Source organism: Macaca mulatta, chromosome 1 (genome assembly GCF_049350105.2).
Source record: "Macaca mulatta isolate MMU2019108-1 chromosome 1, T2T-MMU8v2.0, whole genome shotgun sequence".
NCBI classification, from domain to species: Eukaryota; Metazoa; Chordata; class Mammalia; order Primates; family Cercopithecidae; genus Macaca; species Macaca mulatta.
In genome coordinates this window covers 107,871,204-107,888,634 of record NC_133406.1, presented here as the reverse complement: position 1 = coordinate 107,888,634, position 17,431 = coordinate 107,871,204, and the positions used below count along the sequence as shown (strand labels likewise).

Here is a 17,431-nt window from a genome sequence, read left to right as displayed (position 1 = left end):
CAGCCATTTATTCTTGGGTGTCCAGCTATCGCTTGTAAATACAGTGTCTAACTACTTTCTTGGTGACTCCCCAGATGAGCATAGTCTTGTTCCACTGATCATCGGGTTTCCTCAGATTTTCTCTATGGTATATGTTCTATATTCATTGAGATTTAAAACTAGCAGCCTATTCTTATCATTGATTTTTTTCTGCTCTGTATACCTAAAGCAAGAAGCACAAATTGACATGAATCAGGAGCAGGGATGGGAGGGGAGATAATTACTCTGAGAAAAAAATTACATAGTGATTTAAAATATTATTCAACCAAAGATTATATTTTTCTCATCTAATTCTACTCTTGTTACGGGACTGTTTAACTGAAATGAATCTGAGAAGATAATACTCCAAGGTGTTCTTGCCAATAAGTGGCAGAAATGAATAGAGAAGTTCCTTTAATAAAAAGCTTCCCATACCAATTCGATCTAAGGTTTCTGTCAACAAGGTAAACAGAATATGAGACAGCGGTTAATCAGAGCACACATACAAATCCCTGCAGAGACAGGGTAATAACAGTAACAGAAAGTGTATTTCTACTTTTTAAGCACTTACTAGGTGCTGGTTTTAAAACCTGTGTTCTTTATGTATATTATTACATTCTTTCCTCATAACAGTCATGATTGATGCTATTCTCAGCTCTCATTTTGCATAAGAGACAACCAAGATAGAGTTTTAAAATATTCCCCAAAATTCACAGGCAGTGAGTGTGCTAAATGTAAATTATGTGCACTTTATGTACTTTTTCTTATCCATTCTTCCTTACATCACCCAGGTGATGTTATTGTTAGTCACATTTCACATTTCTTAACACCAAGGATCTTAGAGGTCAAAACTTTACTCAAGATAATAATTATTTTTAGTGTTACAGCCAAGATTCAAATCCAGCCTTAATGAACTCTAAAGCTTCAGCATTTGATGATCACATATTGCTTCCAAAGTCAGAATATAGATGTTGAACTGTCTCATATATTTACATATATTTAAAATTAGACATTGTTTTTGTTTGCATTTGTTTTCATAATCTAGTTTCTGCAAGGCTCCTAAGGAAAAATTACATGCTGTAAGTCTCTGTATCATCCTATGTTTTACATTGCCGTGTTAAGACCCCTGTGTTCATCTGCACCCAATAATCAGATGCTGTATCTTCAGTGGAAGTCAAAAGAAAAATTAGATGACAATTTTCCAAGCTAGTGTCTCATCTAGGTGCCAAATGCACTGTGACCACACTGTTTTCTAATGACTCGTCCCTGTGTACCAGTTGAAGACAGGTCTCCCATGTACAGAGTTCTCAATTTTTCATGTTGTTTTGTTGTTGTTATTGTCCTGACTGGTAAATTCCAAAATTTATATTTCCCTATATACTTTCTAAGAGTTTTATATGTCGTATAGTGCTACCTATCATGCCTGTTTGCCATCTTGCTTCAGGTGGATAGATAGAGGCTGTGCCTAGTAAAGTCATTATCCGCTCTGATCTTCTCTGCTATTTTAAGGACAAAATTGGACATCTCAGGACAGTCAGTTTTCTGACGCATAATGACTTGAAAGAAAGTTCCCAATTGCCTAAATATGTGATATAGCAATTTCTGCAGCCATAGGAATCATTATGCTGTGCCTAAAGACTCTAGGACAGGGATTCTAGAAAGAAGCACATGTCTCCATGGCCACCAATGCTTAATAACACAATGCATTACTTCTGCTTTGGTGACCAGCCCACAGGTTGTCTCACCACTCACTCTAAGATTGACCAGCTGAGCAGGAAAGCGTTGTCCTTACTCATCATGGCTTCTCCCAAAGATTTTGTGTATGATATGGGTTCATTGTGCTTTTGGATTCAAAACGTGAAGAAGACAGAAGCATGACCTTTAGTCATGACTCCTCTGAAGCACAGATCACATAATGGCCTGAATCGTGATCGGGTATGGTAGCAGGGATTAATTACTATGAGACAAACAATCAGCTACTGTATTAAAATATTACTCAACCAAATCTATGATTTTAGGCATGCAAATTCTGCTGAAATAATGAGAATATTTGTTTCAACTTATTTTGAAAAGAAAATTACTCAAGACAGTTTTATCAATGATATTAAGCTGCCACATTGTACAAGGGAATAAAGAGGCTTTTTTGGTAATCCTCCTATACTTCCTCAATCAGGAGCTCCCTATAACTGGGTCAACATAAAGCATTAAATATCTTTAAACAGGGCAGACATTAAAAAAAAAAAAAATCCTGCACAGAACATAAAATAACAATGAAAATATTTTTCTGCTTATTGAGCGTTTATTAGATGCTGGTCTGTGTTCGTTACAAAATTATGTCATATATTCGTCATTGTATCTCCATAAAGATACAATTTTTATCTCATTTCACATATGACAATCATGAGATATCAAGAGGTTAAAAATACCATTCAGGCTAATAAAAACAGTGTTAGAGTAAGGATTCATATCCAGCTTTAGTCAACTAAAAAACTTTGGTAATTATGCAAATATATTTCTTCCAGTATAGGACCGTATATATTAAAATTTCAGCCACATATCCACAAATATTCATATATGTAGTGCTGAATTTTGCATTTGTTTTCATAATCCAGATGCTACAAGCCAGAATAAGGTGCATAAGGGGCCTATAGGGTTGGGTGTTTGAAGCTGTAATGAACAAGCAGGTTTTATAGCCCCTTTTTCAATCTATTTAAGGATCAGAGAAATATATTTTATAGATGAGTCTCTATATATTGGAGATGGGTCTCACTCTGTTGCCTAGGCTGGAGTGCAGTGACTCAATCAAAGCTCACTGCAACCTCAAACACCTGGGCTCAAGGGATCCTCCTGCCTCAGCCTCTCAAGTAGCTGGGACTAAAGGTGCACGCTACCAGGCCTGGCTAACTTTTAAAAATGTTTTGTAGAGATGAGGCCTCACTATATTGCCTAGGCTTATCTTCACCTCTTGGCCTCAAGTGATCCTCCTGCCTCAGCCTCCTGAGTTGCTGGGGTTACATGGGTAAGCCACTGCACGCAGCTTAAATGTTCTTTTTTTTTTTTTTTTTTGAGACGGAGTCTCGCTCTGTCGCCCAGGCTGGAGTGCAGTGGCCGGATCTCAGCTCACTGCAAGCTCCGCCTCCCGGGTTTACGCCATTCTCCTGCCTCAGCCTCCCGAGTAGCTGGGACTACAGGCGCCCGCCACTCGCCCGGCTAGTTTTTTGTATTTTTTAGTAGAGACAGGGTTTCACCGTGTTCGCCAGGATGGTATCGATCTCCTGACCTCGTGATCCGCCCGTCTCGGCCTCCCAAAGTGCTGGGATTACAGGCTTGAGCCACCGCGCCCGGCCTTAAATGTTCTTAAAAGTCTTTCATTAGTGACATTAGAGGAAGTCACACATGATTTTCCTGACACCCTCTATCCTTACTTTAACAAGATGTAAAAAGACAGGTGCTGGGAATGCCCTAGTGGAATCTGGAATTATCTTGATTACTGTCGGGAATCCTGAAGGATTCTGAATATCTGATGCACACCACAGGACCAACAGAATCCCGCCCCTGGAACTGTGCTTTCAGGGAATGCTTCCAGCAAAGGGAGGATCAGTGTGCCCAAACAACCAACACATGCATTTCCTGGAACCTGAAGTGCAAATTACAGAAGTCAATTTGTGTATTTGCTTGATAAGAATAGCTTCTATCACTTTGGTTAATGTTGTTCTGAAATTTGCTGCCCTTATAAACTGGGAGGGTTATTTAGCAAAAATAACCTCAATGGACCGGCTTAACCAAGTTGGCCTAGATGGGTTTTCAGCAGAAATAAAGCCAGGACCCAATCACACACCAATAAAATTTCAACCAACAGGATGAAGGCTATAATACTGGTTTGTGAGTGTACAGTTGAAGGAGTTAGGATATCTAAATTTACACTCTTCTTCCATAGAAAGTACCAGACAGATGACAGCGAGAACAGAATAAAAAGAAAAATAAGAAAACCAAACATATATAGATGTAGACATGGATATATTAGGTTTTTGTTTGTTTGTTTGAGGTAGAGTCTCACTATCACCCAGGATGGAGTGCAGTGGCATAATCTCGGCTCACTGCAAACTGTGCCTCCCGGGTTCAGGTGATTCTCCTGCCTCAGCCTCCCAAGTAGCTGGGACTACAGGTGTGCACCACCATGCCTGACTAATTATTGTGTTTTTAGTAGAGGCGGGGCTTCACCATGTTGGCCAGGCTAGCCTTGAACTCCTCACCTCAGGCGATCCTCCCGCCTCGGCCTCACAAAGTGTTGGGATTACAGGTGTGAGCCACTGTGCCTGGCCAGGTTCTATCTCATTCTGAAAACCACAAGACAGAAAAAACTCAATCTTTTCCTGAGAACATGGAGGCCAGAATCACCCCAATTGATGACTTCAATAGAATAAAGTCTTCTCAAGACTTGAGACTGCATCTGCAAACTTCTGGCTTCAGGAAACCTCCAGGAGTGAGCCATCCTCAGACTTCACAGAGAATTATGTAAACCCCATCCAGCCATTTCTTAGCCAAATCACTAGCTTACTATTATCATTTGTGCCTCCTCAAAGGCATATTTGCATTGTATAATGCAATGGAAACCATTGCTGAAGAGGTACAAATTGGTACAAGCATTTTGAAAACCAATTTGGTGCTATCTTAAACCTGAAAACATGCATACTTGCCAATGCTGCAAATCCAACTGGGCATATGAATGAATAAAACGTATACAGATAGTCACAGCAGCATCACGTGAACTGGAAAAACCTTGGAAGAACCCATAACCTACGTCAAGAGAATGAGTAAATTAGAGAACATGATGCTGAATTGAAATTAAACAAGCTGCAGATGCATGCATCACAGATGCATATGAGGCAAATAATAATTGGAAAAAGCAAGTCACAGTAAATTTTAAATAATATAATAACATTTTTGTAAACTCTGAAACTAATAAAACTAAATACCATATTGCTTGAGAATAAATGCCTTGTGTGGTAAAAGCTATTTTTAGAGCTATTCATCATGATTCAGGACTGCCCTTACCTCTGGGAGCTAAAGCTGGTGGAGGATGCGTTCAGAGAGAAGCATGTTGGTAATCTTTTCTTTCTTAAATTGTTTGAGTGTTTTCATAGCTACTCATGCTACTAAGTATGTAGTTTTAAATGCTGAACAAAAAATTTTATGTTCTAAATTTAGAAATGTACTCCTTTCAGTAAGATTCCATTACTACATGTGGCATACTTAAATAGAGAAACATTTTTAATAAAATGATTTTCATCTTACCTTGATCTGGGGTATCCATCAACAGAGTCAACATAAAGCATGGAAAATGTGTGCATCAGGCAGAAATTCAAATACTGCACAGGCCATTATTAACAATGACAATAATTATATTTTTGCTTATTGGGCATTTACTAGGGTCTAGGCTCTAAGCTTATTAGCTATGTATATTATGTAACTTATTCTTTTTTTAAAAAAAATTTATTTATTATTATTATACTTTAAGTTGTAGGGTACATGTGCATAACGTGCAGGTTTGTTACATATGTATACTTGTGCCATGTTGCTGTGCTGCACCCATCAACTCATCATTTACATCAGGTATAACTCCCAATGCAATCCCTCCCCCCTCCCCCCTCCCCATGATAGGCCCCTGTGTGTGATGTTCCCCTTCCTGAGTCCAAGTGATCTCATTGTTCAGTTCCCACCTATGAGTGAGAACATGCGGTGTTTGGTTTTCTGTTCTTGTGATAGTTTGCTAAGAATGATGGTTTCCAGCTGCATCCATGTCCCTACAAAGGACGCAAACTCATCCTTTTTGATGGCTGCATAGTATTCCATGGTGTATATGTGCCACATTTTCTTAATCCAATCTGTCACTGATGGACATTTGGGTTGATTCCAAGTCTTTGCTATTGTGAATAGTGCTGCAATAAACATACGTCGGTGCTCTACACGTTCAGAGAAACTTCTCTAGTCACAAACTATAGAAATGATCCCTGAAAGTATAGTCTTATGTAACTTATTCTTCATTACAACACCATAAATATGATATTGTTAGTCTCAATTCATATATGAGAACACTAGCATTCATAGTTTTGGAATAATGTTTCTTCCAATGTGAGAGAGATTTAAAATTGTCTCTAGTATGTTTATATGTATGTGTACACTAACATTTCAGAATAGACCATGTCAGGCTTGGGTTTGTTTAATAGTCTGAACCCTGCAGTCTTTCAGTGATGGAGGAGATGCACGAGAGTGGTTAGAGGCTGTTCTCATCAGAGAGCCACAGCACTGCAGCAGGCTCCTGCAGCCCTCTCACCTACCATTTTTTCAGCAAATGGTGCAATAGAATTATATTAGTGAAAGCCAGAAGTGAGAAAAACAATGACAAATGGACATCACATGTAAATGGTTAGAAATGGGTTTTCACTATTATAATTAATGGTAGTCAAAGTATATGATTTTGCAACACTCTGTCCTCACTTGAACAAAGTACAAGAAACAAGCTACTGGGAGTTCTCCAGAGAACCTGGAACCCCTCTGATTTTGATTAAGAATCTTGACGATTTCAGTTTGCCTCATGTAGACAGCAAGGGCAACATAATCCTGCCTCTGGAACTGTAGCTTCGAGAGAATCCTTGCAGCAAAGATCACTTTGCTGAACAAAATGATGGAGAGGTTGGTGTATTAGAGCCTGAAGAGCAGATAGCTGCTACCTGCATGTGTACTCATTTGATGAGACAGGTTTACCTATAAATACTCCTCAGTTTGGTTGATTTTCCTCTGAATCATGCTCCCCTCATCACCAGGGAGGATTATCTACCAAAAAATGACGCTAAGAGGTGTGCTTTAACTAAGCGGTCTCACATCAGCATACAACACAGATAGATCCAAGAATCTAAGACCAGTGAAAGAAACTTCAGTCATCTGAGTCTTGACCATTTCGGACTGCAGACCATAATCCTGGTCCTGTGTGTGCTGAAATGTGGGCTGAGGAAACTAAATGTCAGTATACTATACAGAGACATTAGCAGAGGGAAGAGCCTATAAAAAGGGAGATTTTGAAAAAATCATATATGGAGCCCATACCTACTTGTTAATAGTTCAAACCCTTTTTTTTTTTTTTTTTTTTTTTATCTTCTACTTCAAAGACATAAGTGAATATCCCTGGAAAATTCTGATTTCTCATACCTACTGGCTTAAAAGGGACACGTGATGTTTTCTTAGGTCCAACCCTTCTAAAATAAGCAATGTGTCCATTCCTGTAGCCATAGGAGTTATTCTGCTGCACCTAAACCTCCCTTAGCTTAGGAATCTCAGCCAGGATCATATGTCTTCTACCTCCAATACAGCCATTTTCCTCTGGTGTCCAGCCAGCCCCATAGGAGGCAAAACCTGTCTGACCACTTGCTACATGATCCAGTAGCTCTGCAGGAAATCTTTATTCTTACTGATAATAGGTTCTCTCACAAATTTTGTGTGTGATACGGATTATTCCTGGTTTTGATTAGAAACCAGAAGCATAACTTTTTATATTTGATATCTTCTGCCATGTCTCCCTTAAAATAAACAACACAAAATGGTTTGAAATATGAATAGGAATAATTGCTATTTTTTCTGAGTAATAATTCCCCCAGCATTACTATACCAATGTGTTCCTCCTCTACATTCCAGTTTCTTTTCAATCCTTTCTCTTTTGCTGTCTTACCATATATCAGAGTTTAGTTTCAGTATCCATGCTTTTAACCACAGCAAGGGTTTTGATACTTCCTTTGATGTCAGATTTTTCCATCTCAGTTCTCTCCCCAAATATCTTCAACCACAAGGTACCAGTCAAATCTATTCCTTGAGTGAGTTCTCACTAATACCCTCCTCCCAGAATAGATCTTATTTTCTCACTGTATGCCTTCATACGTACCTTTCTGTTTCTTTATAGCATTTATCATAGCTATAATAAACCTATGACTTCCTTCCCTACTCAGCAATAAATGTAGGTTATAGGTACCCTTTCCTAGGGGAAGACAACACGGGTGGGAGAGGGAGTTTACACTTGTGTGTATCAACTCTTATCCCAGCTTGTCTTTTGTTCTGCCCTGATATCACCCCCTGTATTACCTACAATCCAGCGCTATGGGGCCTATACCCAAGGCGAATGGGCAGGGAAGGAATGGGCAGGGAAACACTGACCCACAGCAACTTGAGGGATAGGAAACTCTAAGATTTACATTACTATTCTCTAATATCGTTTCTCGCCCAAGCCCCAAGCTGCCCCTGGCCCAGGTTGCAGACCTCAGCACCACTCCACACACATCAGTTGAGGACAGGCTTTCTCCATGCAGGTTTTCTCAATTTTTATACAGTTTTTTTTTTAGTTATTAATTTCAAGAATTCATATTTCCCCTTATATAGTCTTTCCTGGTTCTTTGTGGGCAGAGCTAGCTGCTTGTAACTGTTGCCATCTTGGGACTTGCCATCAAGGCCACAGGTAGAGCCCATGTGTAGTCATGAAAGCCCACTGTCTGTTACTGCAATGACGTACATGGACATCATAAGACAACTACTCTGTCCATGCATACTGGCTTGGAACTTTCTAAGACCTTGCCTGCCTAAATAGGCAGCACAGTCATTTCTACTTGCATAGGAATCATTCTGCCTCTCTGAAAGCACAGGATCCGAGGCAGACTCATCCACCTAAACACCATGTAGTCATTTCTTCTCTGGGATCCAGCCATCTTCACAGGAGGCCCGCAAAAACGGTGTCTGACCAGTCAGTCTGTGATTCCCTATGTAACCCGGAAATCCTTGCTCTTATACATCGCAGCTTCTCCCAAGTAGTTTTTCTATAATAGAGTTCCTTTTGACTTTTTAATTCAAAGCCAGAAATAGATTATTATCTTTGATTTATGCTGTTAGGTATCCTGAAGTGAACAGCACAGAAGGGCATAATTCACGAACAGGGTAGGGTGGAGGAGGATTTACTCTGAGGGAAAACAAATGTTTGCACTTTTAAAATATTATTCAAACAAAGATTATAATTTCATCATCCAAGCCGGGCTATCATGGTGACAGTTTAAGATTTCATTTATTTTTAAAAGATAATATCTCAAGACAATCTTGTCAATAAAATTACATTGCTACACATGGCAGATCTGAATAGAGGGGCTTCTCTCATATTATGCTTCCTATATTACCTCCATACAAGGTTTCCTTCAACAAAGGCATCATAAAACATGAAATAGCTGCTCATCAGAGCAAACATGCAAACCCCTAATAGATCGTGGAAAAATAATAGCAACAAAGACTTACTTATTGAGCATTTACTGAGCTCTGGACTCTAAAGCCCATTCTTTGCACACTTTACCTAATTTATTGTTTATAACATCATACACAAATGCTATGGCTAGTCCCATTTCACATGTGAGAAAACTGAGGTGCAAAGAAATCTTCCTCAGGGTCATACAGATAGTATTAGTCAGGATTCAAATGCAGCCTTATTGAACTTAAAATGTTAACATTTAACATGTGAACATTTAATGAGCATAGATTGAATCCACAGTAGGTGTGCAAATGTTAAAATGTCTGCAATTTATTTTTAATCAATTTTGAATATACAGTGTTTTGTTTGGGGTTTATTTCCAGAGTCCAGGTGCTCAGTGGTGGTCAGAGACCGTTCTAATCAAGAAGCTGTTCTCCGTGTGAGCTCACTACAAGCAGTTCTTTTGTGTACCTCTCTATCAACAATTGCCACTTAAAAAGTTAGGTTACTGAATGGCAAAACTGCTTAAAAAAAAAGTGTGCCAAATTGGCCAAATAGGATGAATATTTTTTTGGACTTCCATTAGTTTAATTAAAGGTAGTCAAAGTATGTGATTTTAGAGATATTCCCCAATCTTATTTGAAAAATGTATAAAAATGTAGCTAATGGGAATGCTTTAGGTGGAATATTAAATTGTCCTGAATGCAGCTAAAAACCCTGAAAGATTCTGATTGCCTGACCCACACTGTAGAGATCATAGAACCTTGCCTGAGGAATTGTGAATTTCAGAGAATCTTCTTGTTATGGCTATGATCAGAGCTCCCTAAAGATAGAGATCTGGTTTTCTTGTATGCTGAAGAGCACTTGAGAGAGACTGGTTTGTGTATCTAATTGATGAGAAAGGCCTAGTTAATAAATGTCCATAAATGTAGCCAACTTTATTGTAAGTCATGCTGCCCCCAAAATAGCCCTAAGAGTTGTACCTGACCAAATAACTTAGTCCAGTTTTACAGGACATGAAGACTGAGGATTCCATCCCCAAACAATGCAATTTCAGTTATCTGAGTTTTTAATTCTGATTGGGATGAGAGAAGGCTGAGTGATAGAAATGTCTGAATATGTGCTATTACTCCTCCTCGAACTCAGGGAAAAAAAGAGAAACTGGCAAAGTGAACATCCTATTTAAAAAAGAAAAAAGGAAAAGATGTGTTTCATTTGATCTTGAAAAACATTAACTAGAAAAAAAGAACAAGCATCTATTTTCCTTTAGAAAAGTGAAGACACAATCACCAAAATGAATGACCTCATGAGGATGCAGATACTGAAGGAAAAGAGTCATTTTCCAGGACCATTCATGACCAGCATTGGCACAGCTGACAGCCATCTCCACACTCCTCAGATGCTTCCATCAATACCAAGCAGCAGTTGCTTAACCATGGTACGAGTTCCCTCTTCCCAATATGTTCCCCTTGCTACAATATAATGACAAGGATTAACACAACCTTGAAAGTACTTCTCACCAATCCCCTACTACATACAATGCTTTATTTAACCAAATCAGTCATTTATTTATCAAGTGTGTATTTTGAGGTCCTATCCAAAATTAAAATTCTATTATTATCATCTCTATTCCATAGCAGGTATAATTAGATGTTTGTTTAATTTCATTTTTCTTTTGGCTTACATTTCTGTTTTTCCCTCAATACAACATGAAAATCATACCTTAAGGTAGAATAAGGTGGGAAGAAACAGAGCCAACCATAACACTATCACTGATTTTTTCCCTTTCATTTATTATAACTCAAACAATATCTTTAAAAATTTAGGAAAAAAAGATACGTAAGCAAAAATAATTAACCTTTAACTATCAGAAATCTCTAACTAATGCCACATTTCAGTACATGGTCTTTCTGATTTTATACTTTTCATTATGTATATACAAAGAGTCTTATTTTCTGTCAGAGTAAATCACTCATATATTTTTCCATAACCCATTTTTTTATTAATATATCTTGAACTGCCATTCAGTCATACAATATAGATTTAAATTATTTTATTGCACCAGAAAAATTGCAGTTATTCCATACATTATCAAATGATCCTACATTATTTGGCTTTATGTTGTTTCCAGTATTCTGTGTATTTACAACGAACAGTATAAGATCGCATGCCTCTCAGATCTTTCATTGTCCTCATAGTAGCTTTATAATTATTTCCTTACGTCCTGTGCACCTTGTGTCAGGGTACTGATGTCATGGCTATTGTGAGGTGATTTGATACTGATTAACTTCATTGGGAATGGGTTTCCTAATGCTATGGAAAATTTGCCACACTGATGAGTTCATTAGAGTTAAATCCATCAGAGAGTTAAAGCCATCACTCACAGGTGGCCTATATAATCTTCCGGGTCAGGTCACACTGCTGATCTGTGGAGGCAGCCATCCTGCCTCCATGTTCTGGTCTCTAAGACTCCCTTGATCCCTTCTTGCCTCCATACTTCATCTTCCAGATCAACAGCCTACCCTGCAATTCAAAGTCCTCTTCTACAACTCAGAAATCGTGCAGGCCACTGTGGAGACAGGAGGTTAAAGAAAAGTCCCCTCCTGCCTAATTTTCCAAGTCCATGACTCTTTTTAGTTCCTGCCATTATTCAGATTGGACAGCCTCTAACCTGGGCCCCTTCAGATTAGGGAAGTTCATGGAGTCTTCCAGTGGCTGCCTCAATGATGTTTTTGCAACACAGTGCTGCTTCATTGGAAAGGGCTTTGTGATTTGGGTCTTTAAAATGCCCCTATCTACTAGAATGAGTTCCAACTGAAATCTCATGAAATCTAAGGTTTGTGATTGAGACTATTCCTTACTCTGAGTGCTATTAATAGTGATTTTTTTCTCTATGTTTATTTTTATTTTTTTGTTGCTGTCATATTAGGCAGGAGGGGACTTTTCTTTAACCTCCTCTCTCCACAGTGGTCTGCACTATTTCTGAGTTGTAGGAGAGCACTTTGAATTGCAGGGGCTGCTGATCTGGAAGAGGAAGTATTGAGGCAAGAAGGGATCAAGGGAGACCTAGCGACCAGAACATGGAGGCAGGACAGCTGCCTCCACGGACCAGCAGTGCTCAATGTGACCTAACCTGGGTAGAAAGGAGTAAAATTGAGATTCTTTTAAAATTTCATCTCTTTTGGGAGTCACTTCATGGCAGCTTTGCCTTTACCCTCTGCTTCCCCATACCTCTTGATAGGGGATATGCCTTTTCTTTATGGGTTAATTCTCATCAAAAAAGAAATATTCTTCCTTCCACTCTCATAAAACAATGACGATGATAAAATCACTCCTTAAATCTTTTTAATTTCTTCCGTTACCTAAATTATACTATCTCAGTGATCTCTGTCTAGTTTTCCCTACTTCACCCAGTTAAGGTGATACTTGATGACCAACACTGAGACTGGGATGACTCTCACTAGAGAGTGACCCTGTATTTCCTGTTTTAATTGTGCCTGTGTTTTGGTCTCTACATTCTAAGTTGACACCAAGACTGAAGACTGGACCCGAAGAAGTTTCCACATTAGACGGTGTCCAGAGTGACCTCAAAGAAGTGATGGTGCTGAACGCAACAGAATCATTTGTGTATGAGCCCATAGAGCAGAAGAAAATGTTTCATGCCACAGTGGCAACTGAGAATGAAGTCTTCCGAGTGAAGGTTTTTAATATTGACCTAAAGGAGAAGTTCACCCCAAAGAAGATCATTGCCATCTCAAATTATGTTTGCCGCAGTGGGTTCCTGGAGGTATATCCTTTAACAGTTGTGGTTGATGTGAATGCCGACCGAAAAATGGAGATCCCACAAGGATTGATTAGAAGTGCCAACACAACTCCTAAAATCAGTTATCTTTGCTCACAAGCTAAAGGAAGTTTTGTGAATGGGGTGTTTGAGGTACATAAGGTAAGCCCACACCATTGTTTTATAGTTTCTCCTGCAACCCCAAATTTTTAAAGTCTTGTCAACTGGAGTTTGGTCAACTTACTCAACACAGGAAATCAACCCCTTCACCCCTCCCAGCACTAGAGATAATTGAATAGAGTTCATTTCAGGATATGGGGTACTTTATATCTCAACATTCCTCTTCTTAAGGTGTCACCATGCAAGTTATTTAGAAAGACAGTCACTAGGCTGGGCGTGGTGGCTCACGCCTGTAATCCCAGCACTTTGGGAGGCCAAGGCGGGGGGATCACGAGGTCGGGAGATCGAGACCATCCTGGCTAACAAGGTGAAACCTCGTCTCTCCTAAAAATACAAAAAATTAGCCGGGCGTGGTGGTGGGCGCCTATAGTCCCAGCTACTTGGGAGGCTGAGGCAGGAGAATGGTGTGAACCTGGGAGGCAAAGCTTGCAGTGAGCCAAGATCATGCCACTGCACTCCAACCTGGGCAACAGAGCAAGACACTGTCTCAGGAAAAAAAAAAACAAAAGACAGTCACTAGGGAACTTGGCATTTTATCAGCTGTGATGATCTATTCACAGCCACCCTTGTCCAGGGCAGTGCAGTTTATATCAACACATATATCCTTAGAATTTTGTTTCTTTGAGTTCTGCTCCATCTGCATCAATGACAACTTAATTTAATTGTGAACAAAAGAGTTGCTCTCCCAAGCCTGAATCCTGATTGTGACAATCAGAGTAAGAAATCAAATAGACTACTCTGCTTTAGAATGCAGCTATGTCTAACAGTTAGCTAAAATTCTGATCATTTGGACTTCAAAGTGTTCTTGCCTCTTCTATTCATTAATTCATCAGGAGATTGTTGAGCAACTGACTTCTGCATTAAATAATAAGAAAAATACGAAAGCAAAAAGACTAGAAGAGTCACATAGCTTAACTGCTCAATTTATAAATAGGGGCAATAAAATGCAAAAAAAAAAAAAGCTTCGTGAATTCTTAGGCTTACAGTGTGCCTTTCGGTTTCAACACATCATGTAAATATTATGCTTAGCTGATTTAACTTGTTTGAAGTACTGTTTCGTACTCCATTATATATGTCTTCTAAGGTGGCTTACTTTTAATTGTGCTGTTTTCTGTACACTCTGTTTAAATGACTGTACATATGTATGTGGTTGTAGAATTAATGAATGAAGTAATGAGCTACAAACCAGAATAATGTGACTAGATGGATGATCTAGATTTGAGATCTGGGCAGATTGGCAAAGAGCCAATCTACTTAATGAGAATTTGCAACATTCTTTCTCAAACTTGTAAAGAGCCATGAAGAGCCTCTATTATCTGCTCTTGGGCAGATGTGAAAGATATCTACCAAAGTAATCAGATTTTTCTGTATCCAGGCTCCTTAAAAAATCCCAGCTATGCTGATGTTAAAACAGGAAAAATTAGTAATCAATTTTTTTTCCTAGAAAAACTCCAGCAGATAACGAACTTCAACAAAAGAGGCTCAAGAGAGGATTGAAAAGGCAGGATTCACAGACCAAGTATCTGAAGCTATTTGGTACCTGTCATTCAGGACCTCCAGCTCTATTTACTCTATCAAAGACCAAAGTTTCCAGAAACACCCTGTATTTCTCATAGATTGGAAAATTATTGATCCAGTTTCAGAAGATAAGTGTTAATTTTCTTTTGCAGAAAAATGTAAGGGGTGAATTCACTTATTATGAAATACAAGATAATACAGGGAAGATGGAAGTGGTGGTGCATGGACGACTGACCACAATCAACTGTGAGGAAGGAGATAAACTGAAACTCACCTGCTTTGAATTGGCACCGAAAAGTGGCAATAACGGGGAGTTGAGATCTGTAATTCATAGTCACATCAAGGTTGGAACTTTATGGGAACATCATTTTTCCAAAGTGGCAAATCGTTTTGTTTATACTTTAAGAAAACTAGACTGCTACTATTACACGGAGAGTTTAGCAAGTGGAAAAGGAACAAAGCCTTGCACTTTACTGGGTGTAAACTTCCCATCATTGTTTTTGAAGAAGGATACTTGTAATCATAATAAAAAAAATTAGAGAGACTTTCAAAGGCTATGATACCTAAGTTAAATAAGAAAGAATTGGTTGCTTTTACCACAGCATGGAGATAGTTTAATCAGAATTTGCGTTTGGTTAAGGCACATTTGTTTCAAATGCTGGCTCTGTAATTTTCTAGTTGACTAAAGACTTAACACTAGGAACCTCAAGTTCATCATTTGTGAAATGGGAGAAATATTGTCTACCATAGAGGGTCATCAACTTAGCTCACAGCAGCCCTAAATTACCAAGAATGCATCTGAGCAAATCAGATCACAAAGGTACCTGCCTTTAGTGAGATACATACACTGGTTTACATCTGACAGAGGTAGTTGGGTCTACATAACAAAGTTCATGCTTTTTGCCACACTGACACACACATTCATGTGGGATTCTTGGAACACTAACAAAGGCTAATATTGGAAGGCAAACAGTTCAAAACAAAGGCTGACATATTCAGGCACACACATGCTCTCAGATTGCTTCAGTTCTCGGGAACATCAGTCAAACATTCCAAATCTTCTTTGATAGCAATTGCACCAGGAATACCTTTTGTACTCTCTTCCTTCCTTTCTACCCAATGAAAACCTTCCCCTCAACTCTAGTCATTGGGTGCACCAGCTCCTTTCTCTCTCCTGTTGTTCCCTGACATCTCCTGCTCTTTCACTTGCACTCATGCTAAGTAGGAGTGAATATCTTATTTCACGGTCCCAATTAAAGAGAGAGGCATGACTCAAAGGTCAAGAATTTATTAAAGGAGACAGATGGGAGTGAGAAAAGAATCATTTAGAAAGGAATAGGGGAAGAGATATGGTGCATGGGGAGGAGATACAGTGTGATTGAAGAGAGAAATGTGGGATCACCAGCATCTCAACTGGTCTGTCTTTATCTCTTTCTCCTTCAAGGTCATCAAGGCCAGGAAAAACAAGAAAGACGTATTCAATCCTGATTCAAGTATGGAAACTTCACCAGGCTTTTTCTTCTAAAATCTGAATGTCATTGATGGTAATGTTTATGGAGATAGGTCTAAGTGCCTTAAAAAATGTACATATTCCTGGTTGAAATACGACACTATATATGCACACCATTATCATATATACCAGCTGTTAATCCTATGGAATGGGGTATTGGGAGTGCTTTTAAAATTCTTTATAGGTTTTTTTTTTAATAAAATGTCATATGTTGCATCTTCAACTTCTATAATTTGAAAAAAAAAAAAAATAAACATTATCTTTTTTCTGAAAGGAATTCTTCCCCAGCAGTCTTTTTAATCCATCCATGAGTTGCTTAAAAGCAAATAGTTTGTGGTCTGCAAATTAGGGTGGGGCACACAGGCCTCAAGCAATATTTGGATTTATACTTTGGGTGTGATCTTTACAGGGTAAAGCCCTGGTCAAGAATGAACAGGCTGTGTTCTGCTGAAAGAAACCAGGCTGAAGGGGTAGGTAGGGTGAAATCCAGCTTGTGGTTCAGTTGCCAAGCGCTGTGTTATTGTTTTAGCCCAGAGCAGTAGATACCTTTTCAGAATTGGTCTCCTGGGGGGGGCATAATTGGGTAAATTTTCTGCCAAATAAGGTACCTTCTGGTGATGTGCATGAAGGCACTTGTCTGTGTTAGAGGAATATCTGGGCCTGCCTGATGTGAAATATCTGGTTTTATGCATTTCCTCAAACACCGACTACTCTTCAGGCACTTTCGAACCATATTTCCTTTTCTCACAATCCACTATAGTGATCTGATCCATTAGAAAGCTGCCCTAGGAAGAGCTGCATTACGCAAACACTGAAGATAATTAATTTTATTTAGAACAGAATAGAATAGCAGAAAGTACGTATCTAAAACTAAAATTTAGCTAAATTTATTGATTATATGTTTGGTACCTGGTACTTTGCAATTATTTTGTGACACGTAATCTTCATATTAGTTCTAGAAGGTTGATTGTTTTCTCCTCTTTACTCACCCTATAATATGTGACAAACACGGAACAGAAAGGCAAAGTCACTTTCTTAATGACCCTTAGATGGTAAATTAGAGAACCTGATTTAGAGCTCAGGCTGTTGTTCTCTTTGGGGTGTGTGTGTGTTAGGAGAGGGGTATAGGGATGTGGTGGAAGCTATGAGGGAT

General features: G+C 38.9%; 1 protein-coding gene, 1 long non-coding RNA gene and 1 pseudogene across 2 annotated transcripts in view; 2 read left to right on the top strand and 1 right to left on the bottom strand.

The window, feature by feature from the left end:
• Window positions 1-16,473, top strand: part of IFI16 (interferon gamma inducible protein 16) — a 43,127-nt gene extending 26,654 nt beyond the window's left edge. Inside the window, 4 exon segments of the mRNA NM_001261661.1 lie at window positions 10,560-10,727; window positions 12,813-13,232; window positions 14,921-15,112; window positions 16,213-16,473. Of these exon segments, the coding sequence (NP_001248590.1) occupies window positions 10,560-10,727; window positions 12,813-13,232; window positions 14,921-15,112; window positions 16,213-16,293 (861 nt within the window). The 3' untranslated portion in view covers window positions 16,294-16,473.
• LOC144338908 (small nucleolar RNA U3) lies at window positions 5,971-6,045 on the bottom strand (annotated as a pseudogene).
• On the top strand, window positions 11,587-12,575 carry LOC144330374 (uncharacterized). Its single transcript, XR_013396473.1, has 2 exons — window positions 11,587-11,723; window positions 12,376-12,575. It is a non-coding gene; the product is annotated as an uncharacterized LOC144330374 (long non-coding RNA).
• Window positions 16,474-17,431: the final 958 nt, after the last annotated feature.